At 33.4% G+C, this 21,674-nt stretch overlaps 1 protein-coding gene across 1 annotated transcript in view; it reads right to left on the reverse strand.

Annotated features, from left to right (window-relative positions):
* Positions 1-272: 272 nt before the first annotated feature.
* The window catches only part of GPR149 (G protein-coupled receptor 149), a 51,969-nt gene continuing 30,567 nt past the window's right edge, over positions 273-21,674 (reverse strand). The window contains exon 4 of the mRNA XM_036903957.2: positions 273-1,221. Within this exon, the coding sequence (XP_036759852.2) occupies positions 649-1,221 (573 nt within the window). The 3' untranslated portion in view covers positions 273-648. The remainder of the gene's footprint in view (positions 1,222-21,674) is intronic.

Below are 21,674 nucleotides of genomic sequence, written 5' to 3' on the forward strand. Positions count from 1 at the left end.
GTGAAAAGATAAAAGGAAAATAGTGTTACATTCAAGAAAAATAAAAAAAAATTCTGTGAACAGTTTGTATGTTATAGAAATGAAGGAAACAACTATTTACAGACTGGGCACATGCGTGTTTTGAAGTTCGAAGCTAGCTAATTTGCCATTTTACACAAGAATATATTTCCTAGGCATCAGTGTAAAGCTAACGCAGTAATAATAATAAGCTTATTTTGCTAGCTGCATGTAGGCAGCTCTCTTCAAATACAATTTACTCCTTGCAGTAAAGGACAACATCATGTGTAGAAACATGTATAGGAAGAGTATATTGAGTTTATGCAACTTTCTGCCTACTCTGAAGTTGACAAACACAGGCAAAAACATTAGTAAACTAGGTCAAGATTTGATATAGAAAATATTTTAGAAATTGACTAAGAAGTAACATTTTTAAATTACCACAGTGTGTGATCTATAGGTAATACATCAAAAGCACTTGAGTGTTTGCACAAGTTCCAGCTGTTTGCACTAAAAATAATTAGCTGATAAATCTGTATAAAAGGTATGTAAAACAACAAATAAAAAAGAAAACAAAATAGCCTCAGAACAAAAGTGTTCAGCAGTTTGAAGTTGCAGAGCCATTCTTGCCTCCATTAGATCAAATCATCACTAGTTACCCTTGCTTTCTTCCTCTCTTTTTCTATAAGCTTTATTTAACAACTGGATTTCCTCCTGGTAGCCATCCTTTTCTTGATGCTGCCTTTTGCTGTTCTGCCTGTGTGCTTCAACGGTGTCTGGGATTGATATGTTGATATCACCATCAGGATTACTTGTGGGTAAAAAGAGTGAGTATGAGGCTGTTTCCCCTAAATCACATGAAACAAATCTGTTTTCTTTCCTTGAGTAGCGTAGAGATGGAGACCTGACCTGGGTGGAGGACTGACTGATGTTGCTAATGATTGACACAGTGTCCAGGGCTTCTTCATTATCACAGATCTCAAGAACTTCCAAGTGTATTTTCACACTGGTGTCCGCAAATGTAGAGGGAGAATCCTCTGTGTTCGGTTCGTGGCCAACACTTTTGGATCGATAGACTTCTATTTTCTTGGAGGCTGGGGTTATTTTTTGTCCTTCTGCACTTACCTCATAGGTAGAAAGAGAGAGGGTTTTCCCTGTAGGCGCCTGGAGAGACACAGTGCCCTGGAATGCACACAAGGGAATGGCAAGGGCACCACCAGAACGCTGCAGACAAAGACACAATTATTACTAATGAATACTGGTTTCTGAGATTGGACCATTTAGAGGTTCATTTTATTCATCAAAATGGTTAAAGTTTTTCTGTTTCACACCCATTTCCCTAGAAACCTTCTAGATACGGAATTTAAATTCAGCCATCAAAGTCCTGTACCTCAGTTTCTCTTATAACATTTAAATGAAGGCAATCAGGAACCTTTCTTAGAGGATAAGGGACCTATCACTATTGTTATTGTTTAAGGCAACATTTGTGTATGGATGGATAGCAGTAGATGTTCCAAGAATTTGGGCAGAATTTGGGCACAAAACTGAATGCATACTTATAGTCAGGAATTATTTTTATATTTTGGTTACATGTTCATTTACACTAAAAAGTTTGCATAGGATGAAGGAAGTGCAACTGTGTTATCAAAATATACTTTTGTCCCCTGTTTAGTATGTCAGAAAGAATGATAATTGTGAAACTATATTCAGATTGAATACAAAGAATATTCCAACTGTTGGGTTTGAGGAAGCAGGAGAGGAACCAAATGGCACCAGAACTGGGCAACAGTGTACTTACTTTTCCACAGAGAAATCCGTCATTAAAGTAAATCCTATTATAGAGAACTCCCCCACATCTCTGCAAAAACTTGCCTGGAAGTTTAACCTTTTATATTATATTTAAAACTTTGAATGTTAAGATTTTTTGAAAAGCTGTTCTCACCATTGGGAAGTGCTTAGGAAATGAAGAAAATAAGGCCACTTATTACAATAGTCTGCATTTTGTTGATTTCATGCCTTCATACTTTCAATTGACTCTTTTTTATGTTAATTTCAGAAGATAGTAGTATGCCAGACTTGTAGAGCAGTGGTTCTTAGACCAGCATCATCAGTGTCACCTGATAACTTGTTAGAAATGCAGATTTTTGAGCCCTACCTCAGACCTACTGGATTAAAACCTCTAGCAATTTCTGTTTTAACAAGTCCTTCAGGTGATTCTGGTACATGTAAGGTTTGATACCCATTTCTATCCAACTAATAAAATGTAGTCCAGAAAAAGAAAGGAAGGGAAGATGTGGTTAACAGACACTTTTTATACAGTGCCTACCACCTATAAAGCCAAGAGTTATTAAGTTGGCTTAAATATGTCTTTCCACTAGGGGAGTTGGCCAGTTTGGGATGATCAACCTTCCTAGCATGCCTGCGACTTTGTGTGTTTAAGAACTGAAATTTCTGCATCCCAAAAACCTTTGTCCCAGGGAAGCCAGGATGGCTGGTTACCCTATTGGCCATTGACATTTATTTGTCTGGATTTAATTGTGCTAAAGGAAGACCAGGACCAGAGTCCCATTATTGCAGAGCAGTTTGGATTCTCTGATACTTAGAAAAAATTTTAAGTGGGTATGTATCATGAGCTTCATTCAGGTGCCTTCATGCCCCACTGTTTGATTTAGGACCACAGAAAATACAGTCGAGAATGTGTGTGAGACATGTAACCGGTCTTTCCATTATTCCCTATGTAGAAGTTTTGAATTCTGTTTTTCCATAAGGGAACCTGGAAACCTCACTTAGGGCCTTGTAACCTAAAAGAATGGAAACTTTGAAAACTTACACTGTGAAGTTCACTTTACCCTTCTGCAGAGGGAAAGAACTTCATCAACTTCCCATGTGTGATGTTGACTGAAGCAGGAGAGACAGGAACTAAACTTAGGTTCACTCTACCACCATTATTTGAATGGTGGTAACTTTTGGCAAAGGCGAAGTGGCCTTCAATTTGTGCCTTATTCATCTGTTTGTTAAACAGTTGCTTAGTGCTTATTATAGCTGCTCTCCATTCTCCGTGGTTTCGCTTTCTGCAGTTTCAGTTGTCCATAGTCACAATGCTCTGGAATCCAGTGACCCTCTGTAGGCAGAGAGGGTACAAAGGAAATGAGGTAGAGATAGTTCTATGGCATCCAAGGAATGACCACCTCTGGAAGAGGGATTCCATATCAGGGTGGTGTTTGATATGGATCTTAGAAAATATTTAGTTTTAAAAATCTTGCTTTTCTGAGTGGTCAGAAAGCAAAGTGCCAGAAAGTTAAAAGACTAAACTAAAAGCTTCCCATTCTGTTATCAGAGAGGGAAACATATTTCTTTTTTAAATAAAAATTGACTGAAATATTTAATCAGAAAATTTGACTGTCATTTAATGTTAATTATAAATATAGACTTAGTTTCTAAGAGTTAGTTTATATGAAAACTGAACTACCTTATTTTCAAGAAAAAAAACATCTTTGTGCTTTTAAAGTTTTTATATTTTCTCTTTGACATGGTACAGTGTATAAACAAACTACTATGGAGCATATTCGTTTAAAAAAGAAAAATATGATGAGAAGACTGAGTTATCAAACAGCAGTTTTGGCATGTCTGTCTTGAAGGAACCTTCACTAGAGTATTGGCAGCATAACCATGTCTTTATACGTACCAACTTGCTTCACTGATGAGCAGTTAATATAAAAGTAAATGTGATAGAGGGTTTTTATTTTTGCTGCTGATATTATACATCCGCATAATGCAGATTTTAGTAACTCCCCCTCTGTTAACCTTATGTTCAAATGAACAGACAAGCTTTACTGAGTTATCAAATGACAGTTCATTAAAATTGGCATTTGAGAACTGCACAGTGCCAGAGTTTAGCTAAGTATGAAGTCTGATATTCTGAAATAGCACACAAAGTCTTGAGTTATCACAATTATTATGTGAAATATTATTATTCATAAGGGTAGTCTCCATTTGAGTCACAAGTAAAAACATAGAGATGGATTATATAAAAACAGATTTGGGTATGTATCTTTACACTATTAATCTAAAATTAACAAGTTAGTTTCCACAAGTTGGTTTCCACTGATAGTACTATCAGTTTAAACAGATTTAGTAATTTTACTGATTATGAAAGTAATGTATAAATTTGCCTTGGTTTTAGATTTGTATAAGAACTGTATGTAAGTGCAAGGAGTTTATACCTAGTATTTTATATGTCTTTAAGCAAAACCATAAAAATTTGATTTGACAGTGAGATTCATATAATTTTTTTTTAAAGAAACTTGTTTATTATTCAAGTTAGAGAAGCCTTGCACTAGTTGTGGGAAAGTGGGAGCTTAGTGAAGGGAGCAATATTAGGGCTAGAGACTCAGGGAAGCTGACAGAATTTGAGTAAAATCAACAGAATTTTCTGTTTCTTGTAGTATATGGAGGGAAGGCAAATGGAAAGAGACTGTAAGCTAGGAGAACAGACTAATTGAACCACTGTTACATACTAGGACTGGGTTAGTTGGTAGTTCTGTAGCAATGAAGATGCTATCATGCTTCATGCACCTATAGAATACACAAATACCAAAAAAAAAAAAAAAAGAATACACAAATACCAAGTTCATAAATAATTGCATTTCCTTGTGACTTGGGCTATAATAGACCCAGGATGGAGTATGGTAACAATATGGACTAAGAGCACCTAGCCTAGTGGAGTGAGGGAAAAGGAGACCTATGAATCTTTCCAAAGCAGGGTTCCATTTTTACAGATGGGAAATACCTGATATCAGTGCTATAGGTTAGCATTGTTCTAGAGCTCCTACCTGGAAAAAAATCAAGGAAAAGAAATAAGAAATACAAACATTGAACAGGAAGAGATAAAATAACAATTTTTAAATATTGTCTACCTAGAAATTATGGAGAAGTAAATCTAAAAGAGGACTAATTTGCGAGTTGAGTAAGGTGTCAGAATTCTAGGTAATGTGTAAGACATCAATAGCAGTTACTAAGCAAAAATACATTTGAAAAATGTCTCATTCAAAATAGCAACAAAACTATTAAAATGTGTGAACGCTCTGTGAGGAAAGCACTAATAGAAGAAGTCCTGAGTAAATAGGAAACAAAAGAATGTTTTCACATGGGAAAGAAAACTCTCCATTGTAAATATGGCAATCTTCTACTTTATTGATTTAATACAATTTTAATAAAAATCCTAATGGAATACCAGTGGAATTGTATTTTGGAACTTGAAAAGGTTCTTCCAACATTATTATTGAATAATAAACAAGTTTCTTTAAAAAAAAATTATATGAATCTCACTGTCAAATCAAATTTTTATGGTTTTGCTTAAAGACATATAAAATACTAGGTATAAACTCCTTGCACTTACATACAGTTCTTATACAAATCTAAAACCAAGGCAAATTTATACATTACTTTCATAATCAGTAAAATTACTAAATCTGTTTAAACTGATAGTACTATCAGTGGAAACCAACTTGTGGAAACTAACTTGTTAATTTTAGATTAATAGTGTAAAGATACATACCCAAATCTGTTTTTATATAATCCATCTCTATGTTTTTACTTGTGACTCAAATGGAGACTACCCTTATGAATAATAATATTTCACATAATAACTTCCAGTTTAAAAGAAATCTACTATAACCAGGAGTGGATCATGGGTTTTCTGCCCTGGAAGCTAGATTTCTATCACTAACTCATGAATAATTCAAGTGACTGACAATTTTAATCTAATTTAAATCATTTAGAGGATCTTTAGGTGATTTATGTGACTTTTAGGCATCTAAAAGTATAGACATTGAGGAATTAAGTCCAGCTGACTATCTAAGATGGTTTGAGGGAGGAGATGAGGGACACTAAAAAAACAGGCGTGCTTGAGAATTTTGTGAGGAAAACAATTGATTTTAATAACTTACTTTTTAATTATTTTAAGCTATGTGACTACTATATTTTCATATATTCAACTCCCAAAATATCCCTGTGTCATTCTGTCACCTTCATTTAAATATTTAGTAAACCAAAATGAAAACACATGAATTGCTTAAGGAAAAGAGAGGAGGGCAAGAAAATAAGGGCCTTTATAAAGGACCTACTGTTTGGCATGGAAAGTGCTAGGTATCAACACATTTCCCACTTAATCTTAACAGACTTTTGAGCTATCAATTAAGCTTTTTCTTTTAATGTGGAATGAAAACTCCCACAAATTAATAACAGATTTAGGATTGATACTTATCACAACAAATGTTTATTGACTAATGAACACAAGCCATGTATTAGATTTCTTACTAACCACTTTACATACATTTTCTTACTTAATTTTCACATCAGTCTTACTAATAGAGGCAGTAGTCATCCTTATTTTATGATAACAGAATTGAGTCATGGGGAGATAATTGAAGTTAGAAAATGGCATAGTCAAATCCAAGAAGCAGGATTATCTATCTCAAACCCTCTTTTCTTACCCATTTTGCTAATTCAAGGCATACTGTTAGGGGATAAAATATGAACTAACACCTCACTCTGCTAATCTACCAAGAACCCATAATATCCTGTGGGAACAAGGTGGGGTGAGGAGAGGGATTTATTCATATTAGGAAGTGAAGGGAATGTATAGAGAAGATAGTTAAGAAAATGGCTCCTAAATAGGGTCCTGAAAGACAGTTTCAGTAGACCAAAAAACAGGAAAAATGTACTCCAGGATGAGGGAATAGTAAGAACAAAGACAAGTCCAATTTTGGTGTGACAAAATAGTAGAGAAAAATGAAACTAGAAACAGAGGTTTGGCCCAGGGCTAAGAGACCTGTACATCAGGATACCAAATTTTGATTATGCCCTATAGACAAGGCAGACCTACTGATTTCTGTTTTCACTTTTAATGGAAAGGAAGGAAATTAAGATATGTAGAATGTCTACTATGTGCACTTGCCACTTTATGCGTGAAATCTGACTTGATATAATCCTTAAGGGATGTAAAATTATTTCCATTTATACATAAGGAAATTGAAATGTGAAAAGGTTAACTAATTTGCTTAGGTTACATAAGAAGTTAAGTTTTGAATTGTGATCTAAACTGATCTCAGATTTCAAATGCTTTTGTACTTAAGGTCTAAGAAGATAATTGGGGACCTTGTGGAAGCCAGATTAGAGGATGGAGAGCATGGCAGTAGGGACATTAGGAGGTTTTTATAATCACTGTGTGCAAAAAAAAGGACATCTGAGCTTCACTACTGGTAGTGGAAATGGCAAATGTGGGATGGACTGAAAGGGAATGGCAGAGACAAAACTCAGGATGCAGATGGTTATGGTGAAGTACTATGGACTCACATACACCTGCCTTCAAACTCACTTGATTCACAATCTCTATAATCCTTACCTCAGTAAGCCTTTGTTGTCTTATTTGCAAAATATGAGGAATAAATGAGTTTATGCATATAAAATTATGAGCTGAGTGCCTCAAACTCAGCTTCATGAGTAAGTGCTTCATAAATAGTAGTTATTATTGGGAGGTGTGTAAGAGAACAGAATTCATGATGTCTTTGATATTTTAGTACTAGTGTCTAGTACCAGAAGTTGAGATATAGGGAGGTCAGGAGGATGTAGATAATACAATGCTACACTTAACATCTTCATCTCATAATCAGGTAGCATATTCCTCTGCAATATTTTATTCTAATGGTCTAAATATACTAAATAAAACCCAGTTATTACCAAAGTGGATTAAAATAATGACTTGACTATATACTATCTACAAAAAACTCACTTGAAATAAAAATTGTACAAGCAAGCTGAAAGTAAAAGAATAAAAAAAGATAAAGCATGCAAACATCAGTCAAATGAAGGCAACAATGGCTGTGTTAACATCAGAAAAATAGATTTCAGAGCAAAGTAAATTAGTAGAGACAGGGGGGATTATTATATAGTGATAAAAGGATCAATCTACCAAGAAGACTTAGTAATTCTAACTTTATACACCAAACAACAGAGCTGCAAAATACGTTAAGCAAACTGATATAAATAAAAGGAGAAATAGTCAAATTCACGATTACAGCTGGACTTCACCACCATTCTCTCAATAATTGATAGAACAGTTAGACTGAAAATCAGCAAGGTTTTAGAGGTACACCATCAGCTAACAAGATCTAATCAACATCTATAGAAAATTTTATATGAAGAAAAATTTTTATTTGTAGAAAACTATCTAGTAAGAGCAGAGTACACATTATTTTCAAGTGTCCATGAACATATACCAAGACAGATCATATCTGGGCCATAAAAAACCTCATTGAGTTTAAAAGAACTAAAATTACACAAGACTGTGTTCCCTAGCCACAGTGGATTCAAGGTAAAAATAAATAACAAAAAGATAACAGGAAAATATCCAAACTCTTGGAAATTAAACAAAACACTTCTAAACATTCCATGAGTCAAAAAGAAAAAGTCTCGAAACTTAAAAAAATACACGAACTGTATGAAAATGAAAACACATTTCAATATTCAGAAATAAACTGATGTCCACCAAATTAATAGGATAAAGAAGCAAATTCCCATGATTATATCAATTTCAGAAAAACTATTTGGCAAATTCAACATCTTAAGACAATAAAAATAGGAATAGAGAGTAAGTTCCTCACCTTGATAAAAAGCATCAATAAAAACCCTACAGCTAATATAATACTTAGTAGTGAAACACTGCTTTCCCTGGAGATGAAAACAAGGAAAAGATGTCAATTCTTACCACTCCTATTCAACATAGTGCTAGAAGTTCTAGCCAGTGCAATAAATCAAGGAAAGGAAATTAAAGGTATACAGATCAGATAGAAAGAACTAAAACATCTACAAAACCTGCAGGTGAAAAGATTGGTCTAATTAGAAAATCCCATGGAATCTACTGATGCTCCTAGAGCTAATTAAGGTTGCCTGCCTGCAAGGTAAAAATACAAAATCATTTGTATTTCTAAATACTAGCAATGAACATATGGATATAAAAATTAAAAATACAGTACCATTTGCAATTGCTAAAAATAAGTGAAACACTTAGGCGTTAGTCTAATCAAACCCATATAAGACTTATATGCTGAAAAATATATGACTCATGAAAGAAATCAAAGATCTAAATAAATGGAGAGACATATTATGTACATGGATTGGAAGATTCAACATAGTAAAGATGTCAATTCTTCCCAAGTTGATAAATAGGTTTAGTGCATTTCCTAATAAAATCCAATCAAGATATTTTTTGCAGATATAGACATATTATTCTAAAATTTGGAAAGACAAATGAACAGAACAGTAAATTTATTTTTAAAAAATGAATATAGTGGGAGTAATCAGTCTACCTAGTTCAGTATAGCTACAATAATCAAGGTTGTATTATTGGTGAGAGGATAGACACATAGGTCAATGAGACAACTCAGAAGTAATAGAACTATAGAAACATGCCCAACTGCTCTTTGACAGGTGCAAAAAACAATTTGATAGAGGAAAAGACAATCTTTTCAACAAATGGTGCTGGAGCAATTGGAAATCCATAGGCAAGAACAGTTAACCTAAAACTCTCATTTTTAATTCAAAAATAACAAAATGGATCAGAATTAAAGCTATAAAACTTTTATTAAAAACACAGGAGAAGATCTTTGAGATCTAGTGTTAGGCAGAGTATCTAGAGACCTTGATACTCAAAAATATGAACTATAAAAGAAAAAACTGATAAATTAGACTTCATAAAATTTAGAAACTTGTTCTATGCAAATACTCTGATTCAGTAGGTCTGTGGTGGTCTGAGATTCTGCACTCACTAAAAGCTCTCAGATGGTGCTGAAGCTGCTGAGGCTGGGCAGCAGAGAACATAAAACTGTAAGGCTCCTTATAATTCTAAAATTACATGATTTCATGGGTAAATAGATTTTGTTATTTTTTTAGTGCTAGCAATTTAGAGAAATAGAGGAGATAATTCAAGTTCAGTTAAAAGAATAACAGAAATCCCCCGAATGATAGCTTTATAACTGAATGAAATGAAAGTCAAAATCTTAAGATTCAAAATCTTTTTGAATACATTTAATATATTCTACTGCTTTATTTAAACGACACATATTTCAAATGATGAACCATTTGATGAAAAATGACCAAGTTTCAGCATAAATCTTTATTTTACATGGATCTTATGGCCAAAATGTAGACTTCTGAAAAGAATTTATCATTGTATTTAAATTATTTTTTTAATGGAAGTTGGTATTCTCATATTTTCAATTCATACTTTTTGGCTTCATCTGTTCCCAAGAGCACAACCATCACTGGCTACAGGATATCCTGTGGGAATTTTGAATTTAAATCTGTTGTTGCTCTTGGGATTATTGGATAGTTTTTTCCATTCTCTGGTCTAATAAAAACTAAGTCTGTTGTCCTATCTCCAATAATGACATTTCAACTCAGATATGATGTTTATCCAAACTTATTTCCACATGTTACCAATCTTTCCGTTTTCTTAATCAACAAAGAATAACCTAACTTGAAAAGATGCATGCATTGACTCCATTTTAAAAGAAATAAGGCTTTATCAGGAAAAAATGAGTCCTAAGAAATGAAACACTTTTTCTATCTTAATGATAAATACTCATTCAATTTGGTATTATATCAGGAATATCCTACTAAAAACTGGTTACATGTTTTTCTCATAAAATTTTTCTCATACCCAGTTAACCAGAATTTGGTCAGAAATGAAGATATATTGTCATTTGTAAGACAGCTTCAAAGGATAAATACAGTGCTTTGAGTAAAATTATTATATTCCAGAAAGGTATTAAAATTCAAGTTGATGGAATTTATAAAAATACAGAAGACCAAAATGTTTTTATTAGTCAGCAAAATACAGTAAAAGTTCAAGCCAAAAAAATATCTATGGACACAGATGAGGGGTATCCTGGGATAGGGGATGGTGGTATGATGAAAATGTTCTAAAACTGATTTATAGTGGTGATTGTGCACTTGGTAAATTTACTAGAAATTATTGAATTGTACAACTGAAATGGGAGAATTATATGACATGTAAAAAATTCCCTTAATTAAGAAAACACACTTAACATATTCAGGAGACCCTGAAATGAAGTCTTGCTCTGCTACTAAATAAATAGCTGTGCAACCTTAGACAAGTAGTGTGCTCACTATAGACTTTTATTTCATCGTCTATACAAAGTGGGGGTCAGGCGGATGATCCCAAAAGTGCCTCTTGTATCTTCACATTTACGACTCTATTTTGGCAAAGTTAGCCTTAAAGAAATCACTTTTGTTCCTTGAAAAATATCTAAGGACAGATGCCTTTCTGAAAGAAATCAAAATCTTGACTTTAAAATTGACTTTAAAAACTTAACAGAAGAAATTATGGATTCATGCGCCTTCAAAGACTGCCCCCCTTTTTATCAATAAGGCATTGTTGTCAATGCAAGATTTTTTATGCTTTTGAAATATATGAAATCTAAGCCACCATGCACTCTGTACAATTAAGATGTCTTTTGTACAAAGATAAATAACAAGAAAAAAATGGAAGCAGATTATAAACCAATATTTAGAAAGAAACCTGTAAGGAGGGTTTAGTGACACTTATGTAGATTTGATTTTAATCTTCAATCATAGGAAACATTTATTAAACACTAGGTATAGGTAAGAAACTATGCAGAATCCTGCACATACAAGTATATATGGGATTGTGTATTTATGTATTATGTGTATGTGTGTATAATAATTTATAGTTAACTTTTTCCTGATAAAAATAATACCTTACTGTTTAATTTTTGCAATTAAAATTATACCTAACGAATATGCACCAGCAGTCCTTAGGTTATAGATAATTAAGGATGGCTTCTGTATGACTATAATAAGAATTTTAATCCTTTTGAAGAAAAAGAATCATTCAACTCTATATAACCTATGGATATTATGGGTTATCTAAATTCAGGGTTTTCTAATTTTTTGCAATTTTTTTTCAAAATTCTTTAGGAAGTTATTTTATACTTCTTATCTAGAAAATTATTTGGTAAGTCTAATATTTATACCTTTGGAAAAAAGGACAATACATACCATTAGTCTCAGACGGCTTGTGCTGTCATTGTAGCTAAACTGGGAATTAAATTCGATATAATTCCCGTCCTTGTATGCTTCCAGGTTAGAGTTGGCCAAGACAGGAATTTGTTCAATATTTGGAAGTAGGAAAAAGGCTGTGGCCATAGCCATCTGAAACCCTTTTCACAGGCAGATAGAGTCAGTCCAAAGAAGAGAAAACAGCTTGTCATCTCCCTGTCGGGCCCCACAGGCAGCTTTCCTACCTGACTACTGGCATTGTTGACCAACAGTGGCCTCACATCCACTCCCAGATGCTTGCCTGTGGATCCACAAATGTAGATTATTCAGAGGCAACCTTTTTTTATAGACTTCTACACCGATTCCCTCTTCGTGTTCCTACACTGGGACTAGACATACTTGGCTTCTCAAATTGACTGTTAACTCTGTCTCAAACTCTCCAAATTCTCTTCCAGACCTTTACTTCCCCTGCTTTTCCCACAATTCTAAATGAGTCTCTTATCACCTAACACTAATAGTGCTTCTTCTCCCCTGACAAATACAAAATCCTATTCAATGGAGAGAAACGCCAACCTTAATTTAAGAAAGAAATTATTTTTAATTAATTCAAAACCCAAAAGAAACTTATGGTGGCATACTGTAGTCCAAATGCACAGAATCCTCTCATTCATTAATAAAAAAAAAGAAAATAGCCATAGATTCAACAGCAACCAAAACAAGAAAGGACTAAACTTCATGTGTAAACTTCTAAAGGTATAACCACAAAACAAAACAAATAATTCACCCAGTTCTATAAGCAGTTATACAGAAAAAAAGATGACTTGAAAATATTCTGAGAATTCTGGCCATAGACTCCATTTTGGCAAGAGGTGGTTTGACACAGTGGTTCTCAAAATGAGGGGGTCTGTATAGTCAAACTATCATTATAATAATACTAAAGCTTTATTTGCCATTTTCACTGTGTTGGCATGTTCACTGATGATGAAAAAGCAGTGATGGGTAAAACTGTTAGTACTTTAATATGGATTAAGGCCATGGCACCATAATCCACTAGTAGGCACTGTATGTTTTACCACTGAATATGTAGCTGGGCACACACACACACACACACACACACACACACGCACAGTCCAATTTCACTTAAGAATGTCCTTGATTAAAGTGAATAGTATTAGTTACCCCATTTTACAGATAAATTAACTGAGTGCATAGCTATTAAGTACCTTTTTCAAGGTCAAAGAGATACTAAGTGGTAGAAATGATATTCTAATCTGAGTAGAATAGCTCTAGAAAAAAATTATACAATCCAATTCATTCATTCACTGTATTTTTGTTCAGTAACTAATATGAGCCAGACACAATTCCAGGGACTGGGGATATAAAATGGTTTTCCATCCATCCACTCGAATCCATCATCCATCCACCCATCCATCCACCCACCCACCCACCCATCCACCCATCCATCCATCCATCCATCCATCCATCCTTCTCTCTGTATATGTGCACAGAAAGGTATAGTTCTTTCTCAGTAGAATGATTTTAGTTAGTTACCTTTCTCTTGTTGGTATTTTCTGTACTGCTTGAATTTTAAAAATAGTGAACATGTTATTTTTATAAAAAACAATAAAGTAATTATTCTTAAGACAAAACCTAATGCAATTCATTTCTTTTGAAGAAAATACAAAGTAAAATTTCAAATCTTAAAGGAGTCTGAAAAGACTGCTCCATTCTTTCTTCTCACACTTAAATTTTCTTTATTCTCACTACTTAAAAAGTAATAGGACATGACACGTGAAAACTGTTTTCTAAGACTGATTCAGAAAGCAAGGTCTCCAAAATCTTCCCAACCCACACAGCAAATACTAAAGCAATTCTTTTTAAAAACATTATTACAAAGGTTCTCTAGAAAAAATGAACTAAAAATCTTAGTGACATTACTGGATCTCAAAAAAGGAGAATGCTAATGATGTAATTATACATACAACATCTTCCATATGAACACTCTTTGGAAATTAACCACTTGCTTTCAGAGGAAGTGAGTCCTATAGAAGTGAAAATGGTATCTGACTAGTCTTATTCCTGGGGAGAGAATAATATGCACATTTATAATAACATCATAGGTGAAAGTACTTCATGTAAAATTTATATATTAGTAACATGCCTGGTAATGCTTTTTTAATTGATGGAATTACTAAGATACTTACATTTAATATCTTTCCTTGATTTTTGTTTTAATTACAAATTATTGTGTCCCTTTATCCCCCTCAACCTGCTCCCCAACCTGTCCTTCCCACTTCCCCTTGGTAACCACTAGTCACTTCTCAGTGTCTATGAGTCTACTGCTGTTTTGTTCCTTCAGTTTTGCTTTGTTTTTATATATTCCACAAATAAGTGAAATCATATGGTATTTGTCTTTCTCTGCCTGGCTGACTTCACAGCATAATACCCTCTAGATCCATCCATGTTGTTGCAAATGGCAGGATTTCTTCTCTTTTTATGGCTGAATAATATTCCATTATGTATATATTAATATGTATACCACATCTTCTTTAGCCACTCATCTTTTGATGGACACTTAGGTTGCTTCCATATCTTAGCTATTGTAAATGATGTGGCAATAAACATAGGGTGCATAAATCTTTTTGAATCAGGGATTTTATTTTCTTCTTTATATTCCTAGGAGTGGAATTAGTGAGTCAAATGGTGTTTCTATTTTTAGTTTTTTGAAGACCCTCCATACTACTTTCCACAACAGTTGAACCAATTTACATTCCCACCGACAGTGTAGGAGGGTTCCCATGTCTCTGCATCCTTGCCAGCCTTTGTTATTTCTTGTCTTTGGGATGGTGCAAATAGCCTGATTTTTATCTGGCAGTTTCAGTTAAAGAAAACCCTTTCTTGTCACATGTGTTTATGTTTGTCAGAGTTTGTAATAATTTTTTTGTTGTTGTTCAGGAAAGACAGTCACTGTATATTTTAGAGAACAAGCGATATGGTTCACTCTGCCTTCTACATTCTTGTATTGTGGAGGCCTAAAGAGAATGTACATGGCTTGGTCCCAGAATTCTGTATCTTTTTCTGCTTCCCTCAGGGTTCCTTTTTTCTGGCATCTATACTTAAACTCTTCTGTACCAGGATGGTATGTAGTATTTTAGGTAACAATAATAAGCCACAAAGGGAAGTAGACGACTATTCATTGCTACATTCTCAGTGCCTAAGAGGGTGCCTGGCACATCGTGGGCCCTTAATAAATACCAAATGAACAAATGAAGGAAAATGGAGGAAGCAATTTTAATCTTCATGTCTAAGGGAAAAGTGAGGGAAAATCACTGCTATAGAAAATGTCTTTTGGGTGCTTAGAGTTGTTTGACCAATTTTAAAAAACTAGAGCTCTTTGAGAGCTTGACCGCAGTATTTAAGTGGCTCACACAAGTCTTACCATTTTCCAAGAGTCCCCAAATGACGAGCAGTTGGCAAGGGCTTTCATCTCTCAATATCCAGGAATAGAGTGGTGTTCCAGACTCACACTCAGCTTGGTGAAAATGCACAAAAATGAATATCCCAATAGTTGGAATAATCAAGGAGAAGAAGCTTGATATGTCACATTTGATTGAATTAGTGTTTTACAGCCCAGGGGCATGTTTTAGTACACAAAACCATTCTTGGCAAATCTTAGGAAGCAGGGAAAGATTGAAAAGCAGTTGACTGTTGGCCTATCTCTTACTTTCGGGGTACCATCATTGGAGATGCAGATTTCAGTCCACAGAGAAACTTTTGGAATTGGCTTAGCAAATTTACTGGCATATCCAACCACACACCCATCCTTTCAACAGGATGTTATTGCAGAGGTGCTTAATAGCCCTGTTCTCTTCGACTACCCTTCCAAGTCTTACAGGATGCAGTACCGTTTGAGCAAAGACAAATATTTGGAGCTAGCTATATAGCAGCTTTTGACAGAGCTTTGTTTCTGGTTGTTCTAATATATTTTGCTCCTTAGGAAAGACTCAACATGAAATTTTAATCCAGTTGTTCATCCAAGAGTGCACTGTGTTTTAATATGCAATTTTATTTGTGTTAAGAAGGAAACATTAACTTAAAAAAGTTTAACAAATGACTTGAGAACATTTTGTTCTCAAAAGGTCCATGCCAAAATACTACATTGTGGAAATATTCTATTTTTTTCAAATGACTTTCACCTTTAAAAAAAATTTTTTCCCCCATTGAACCCTATTCAATATGATCATCAGAACTCACCACAGGGTATTCTTGTCAATATTAAATCTGTATATATTCCTGTCTAAATACCTCTAAGCTATTTTGTCAACTTGAAACTAGGATATTATTTTCACCAGAGGACTAGATGTGCCAGAACATTAATTTTCAACATGCTGAACAGATCCTAATCCTGAAAATTATCATGAATCTAAGTATATTTTCTAATAACTCACAATCCATAGTGGCAGTCAATCTGAAAAGTACTGTTAATGATTGGTTATACCAAAATTGGGTGTAAGTTCATATCCCTTATTATGAAAAGTATAAAATAATTTCGTGTTTTTTTAACTTGCTCCTTAATTATTCAACCTTTAGTTGGTGAAAGAGGTAGTTCTCACAGTACCCATCTCATTGTTTGTAAAGAAGTCATATAGTCAGGCCTTCAATTTTCTTGAAGAGACCCATATCTTCTGCTTCAATCAAAGTTTCTAAAAATCCATCTATAGTAAGTAGCTTTGTGTTTTTATAAATCAGTTCTGTCCAACTTGCTCCTCCTCAAATACATGATACATGTCATGTTGAAGCAATGTATATAAAGAGATTATTATTGGGATAAAGTTCAAAGTTCTACCAGAAAGTAAAATAATATTTGAGCATTATTCATATTGTATGTATGTGTTCTTATAACTTTTTCCAATTACTAATGTCAAAAAAAAATTATTTTGGAGGAATGGATAGCAAATTCAATTCATGGTTTGTGTTAGGGAAACTGGAGGGAAGGAGCAGTATACACTTAACAGGGCATTACTGTTCTACAGACCTTTAGCTAAAAATGCACAAGGAAACAAGGCTACTGTAATAGCAATAGAAAGTAACATGGAAAACACTCTCTCTCTTGCAATGGTCCTGAGAGGTGTTTCAGCTTAGTGGTTAAGAGGTTGGGCTTAGGAATCATATCTTGGCTCTACCTCCTTAGATATGGGTGACCTTGGGCAACTTCTCTGTGCTTCAGTTTCCTTTAAGATAATATAGGGATAACAATACCCACTTCATAGGATTATTTTGAGAATTAAATGAAATAAGGTGAGAAGTAATTAAAACATGTGCAAAGTAGTTAGAAGATTGTAGTTTAAATAAATGTTAGCTGTTATTATGAGCTCTAACCACTAGTAGTCCTGATTAAAAAAAAATAACTAACAGAAGATAACAGTAAAATACATAGGGTAGATGAAAGTAGTAAATTGTGGCAGGTATTGAGAAAGTAAAAGATGTAAATTGGCAGTGGAACATTATTTTAGAGTGGGAAGAAAATATGTTATATCAAATGAATGTTTGATAATATGGCCCTTGAACAAGAATAAAATATTAAGAGAGAATTTAGGTAAAATGTGTTTTGGTTTTAAGTTTATTATGCATACCTGTGTAAGCCAATATGAGTAGTGTGCTCTGGGCTAGAACATGTTCGTGCCCTGTTCTGCAGTTATTTTTTTATTTTTACAAACAGCTTTATTAAGGTAAAATTTACATAGTGTTAAACTTACCCAGTGTAAATAGGCAATGTAGTAATTTCTAATAAATTTATAAAACTGTGCAACCATCTCCACAATCCAATTTTAGAACATTTCCATCACATTCCCTCACCTGTAAGTTTCCTCAAGCCCATTTGCAGTTAATCCCTGTTCTGGCCCTTAGCTCCTGGAAACCAGTAACCTCCTTTCTGTCTATATAGATTTAAACTTATGGACATTCCATATTAGTGTAATCCTATAATAAGTAGTCTTTTGGGTTTGTTTTCTCATACTTTGCAAAATGTGTTTGAGGTTTTTCCAGGCGATAACATATATTGGTAGTTCATTCCTTTCTGTGGCTGAATAGAATCCCATTGTTTGGGTATACTACATCTTTTATCCATTCTGTACTTGATGGACATTTGGATTGTTTGCAGTTTTTGGCCATTATAAATGATGCTGCTATAAACATTCATTTTCATGCCTTTGTACGAACATATGTTTTCATTTCTCTTGGATATAATCCTTGGAGTGGAATTGTTGAGCTGTTTAACTATTTTGGAAACCACCAAGTTGCCAAAGTAATTGCACAATTTTATGTTCCCACCAGCAGTGTATAAATGTTCCAGTTCCTTTACATCCTTAGCAACACTTATTATTGTCTATCTTTTTTGATCATAGCCATTTTAGTGGGTATGTAGTGGTATCTCATGGTAGTTTTAATTTTGTTTCTCCAGTGATGTTGAGGATCTTTTCATGTGCTTATTAACCATTCTCTATCCTTTGGCTAAGCATCTGTTCAAATATTATGTTCATTTTAAACACTGGGTTGACTTTCTTCTTATAATTGTTTGTAAGAATTCTTTATATATTATGTTAAATAAGTCCTTTATCAGATGTATAATTTACAAATATTTTCTCCCAGTTTGTGGCTTATTTATTTATTAATTTTCTCAATGTATCCTTTGGATCACAAAAGTTATTTATTTACTCTCTTTTATAAATTAAAATTATTTATTTATTTTGATGTTCAGCTTTATCAATTCATTCTTTAATGAATTCCCTTTTGGTGTCATATCAAATAACTCTGCCTAATCCAAGGTCCTAAATATTTTTTTCCTGTGTTTTCCTCTACAAGTTTTGTTGTATTCTTGCATTTATATCTTTGGTTTATTTTGCATTAATTTTTAGGTATGGTATAAGGTAAGGGTCTAAGTTCATTTTTTTTTTTTTTTTACATATTGGTATTCAGTTGTCAGTACCTGACATTTACTGAGATGTCTACATTGTTTATCCATTAATTTTTTGGCTTCTTTATAAAAAAAATTTATTTCCCACTAATGTAAGACATTTTTTCTAGACTATCAATTTTGTTTCATTTATATATAGGTCTATCATTATGCCAGTATCAAACTATCTTGATTACTGTGTCTTATACAGTTAAATCTTGAAATCAAGTACTGTAAGTCCTTCAACTCTGTTGTTCTTTTGTACTGCTATTTATAGCATTGTTTACATTTTAAAAATATAAGATTTAAATACAAAATAAATTTTAGGGTACCTGTGGAGAGTATGTGTTCTCTATTCATCTTTTTGATAGAAACAATCAAACAAAAAACAACAAAGAACAACAACAAAAAAAACCCAACCCTCTTCTATTTTCTAGAAAATGAAAGGATTAGGTGCATACGGTAAATTAATGTATATGTTTTTTGTTTTGGTGCATAGTTTACCTTAGCTAGCTCTTGTTCATTAATACTTCCAACAGAGTGTGTGTGTGTGTGTGTGTGTGTGTGTGTGTGTGTGTTTTCATATTGGCTAAACTTGCAAGCATTGATGGTGTGCAGTTCCTGTAGAATTGAACTTTTATTCTGTCTGTCTACTTCCAGGGAGTTAAGTGCATGCATTATATTGCATACAGAAACCCAAATAATTAATTGTAAAATTATTGTTTGGGAGAAAGATTTTTCTGCCATTTGAACTGATGCCCATTTCCCCAAACTTCCAATGTTGTCACAGTCATTTAACACAAATAGGGAACAAAACTAAACTAAATAAGCAGGAAAGGTGTCCATTTCATAAAGGAATTGCTTCTACATTATTTATTCCTACAGTTATGTAATTGCATTAATTTACTTATGTGATTTATAGAAATAGCACAATTTATTTCATCTAAAGCCCCATTTAAACTCCCTTTTGTATGGAAAACTAATTAAGAGCTTATTATGACTTTCTTTGACTTAATTATTGCGTTCTCCTTTCCCTCTCACCTCAAAGTATATGGTATATGCATACCATACATCATGTTCAGTTTACTGTTAAGGGATCAAACATGAGCATAGTGCCCCTGTCACAGAATAGAAATATTAAAGCATGAATAACTCTAAACATCACTCATAGTGATTTTTTAATTTAGATGCCTGTCTTCATTATATCAGGTATATCCAAGGAACTACGACCGATCTATTTGCTGAATCTTCTTGAAGCACTTTGTGATTCTCTTTGTACCTTAATTTAACTAAATACAGAGACTACTGCTTATTAAAGATTAAAAACAGAAATAAACATTTATACTGATGAGAATCATGTGGATCCTACTGTGGCTGAGAAAAAGAAGTCATTCCTTCATCATGTGCTTCTGTAAATAGGCTCTTGTATTCTGCAAATAGCCCTGTAATACCTCCCCAGATCATTTTCTCTTTTTTCCATCCTTCTTTTAGAAATTAATATGTTTTTAATTTAATATTCTGAACTAATAATTAACATTAAGTAATTATTTCAAGATCAAAATTGTTATGCTTAAGTAAAATAAATCCAACTGCCAATATCCAATTCTATAAAATATTTAAGGGTTAGATTATTCATAATAGAGTTTTTTTTTTAAAGCACATTAACTTAACCACCTTTATTAGGCCTTGTGTTTAAGTAAGTCCCAACCACACAAAGCCCAGCATCTTCTAAACTATGTAGGGACCTTAAAGCCACTGACCAGGCCCCAGGGAGAGAAAAAGCTGATGGAAAATTCTAACAGTTATTTCATTTTTTTAACCTAGCAGATATTATTGCTGTAAATCAGTGGTTCCATATCTAGATATTCATCAGAATCTCTTCAGGAAAATTTTTTAAAAATACAAATACAAGATTCCACACTCAGAAATCTAAATTTCATTTGGATTTGAAAAATAGAGTTTTTTCAGGTAGTATTTTTCTTGAGTGCTAATAAAATAAGGTTTTACTCTTTGAATTGCTGTTTTTAAATTAATTCAGTTCTCTTGGTTTCCAAATACTTAGGATTTAGTTTTTCTTATAACCAGCAATTATTTTGAGATGTTCTCTACTATGTGAGAAATGTCTAATTGCCTTAAGATATTTAATGTAAGAAGTCATAATATTTGGTGGTGGTGAGGAGGTGCAAGACAAAATATACTTTATGGTGTGGAACTAAACAACTTACTAAGATGTAATTGGAGAAATAAAGATAATATGCTAAATCATAAGCACTCAAAATTGAATTTGGTGATACATACTATTTAAAAAAATACATGATTTTACTTCCTAGCACACATTTCTTAGGAATATGCACTTGTTTTTACAAGAGAGTAAGAGAAAGTATTATTCTCAACCTAAATGAATCAAATTGTTGCTAAAATTGCTTATTTTGCTGCCCAACGACCTCTATCATACTCAACAGTAAGAAACCTTCCAACAGAGGTTATTCTTCTAAAAGCCAGAAAGATATTTTTCAACATAGGGAATTAATATATTTCCCTGTGGATTTCCAAGGTTTCTTACAACTTGGCATTATTATGAGAGAATAGGAAACATTTAAAAACTGGGTATTTGAAAGAAAAA

Source organism: Manis pentadactyla, chromosome 1, assembly GCF_030020395.1.
Source record: "Manis pentadactyla isolate mManPen7 chromosome 1, mManPen7.hap1, whole genome shotgun sequence".
NCBI lineage: Eukaryota > Metazoa > Chordata > Mammalia > Pholidota > Manidae > Manis > Manis pentadactyla.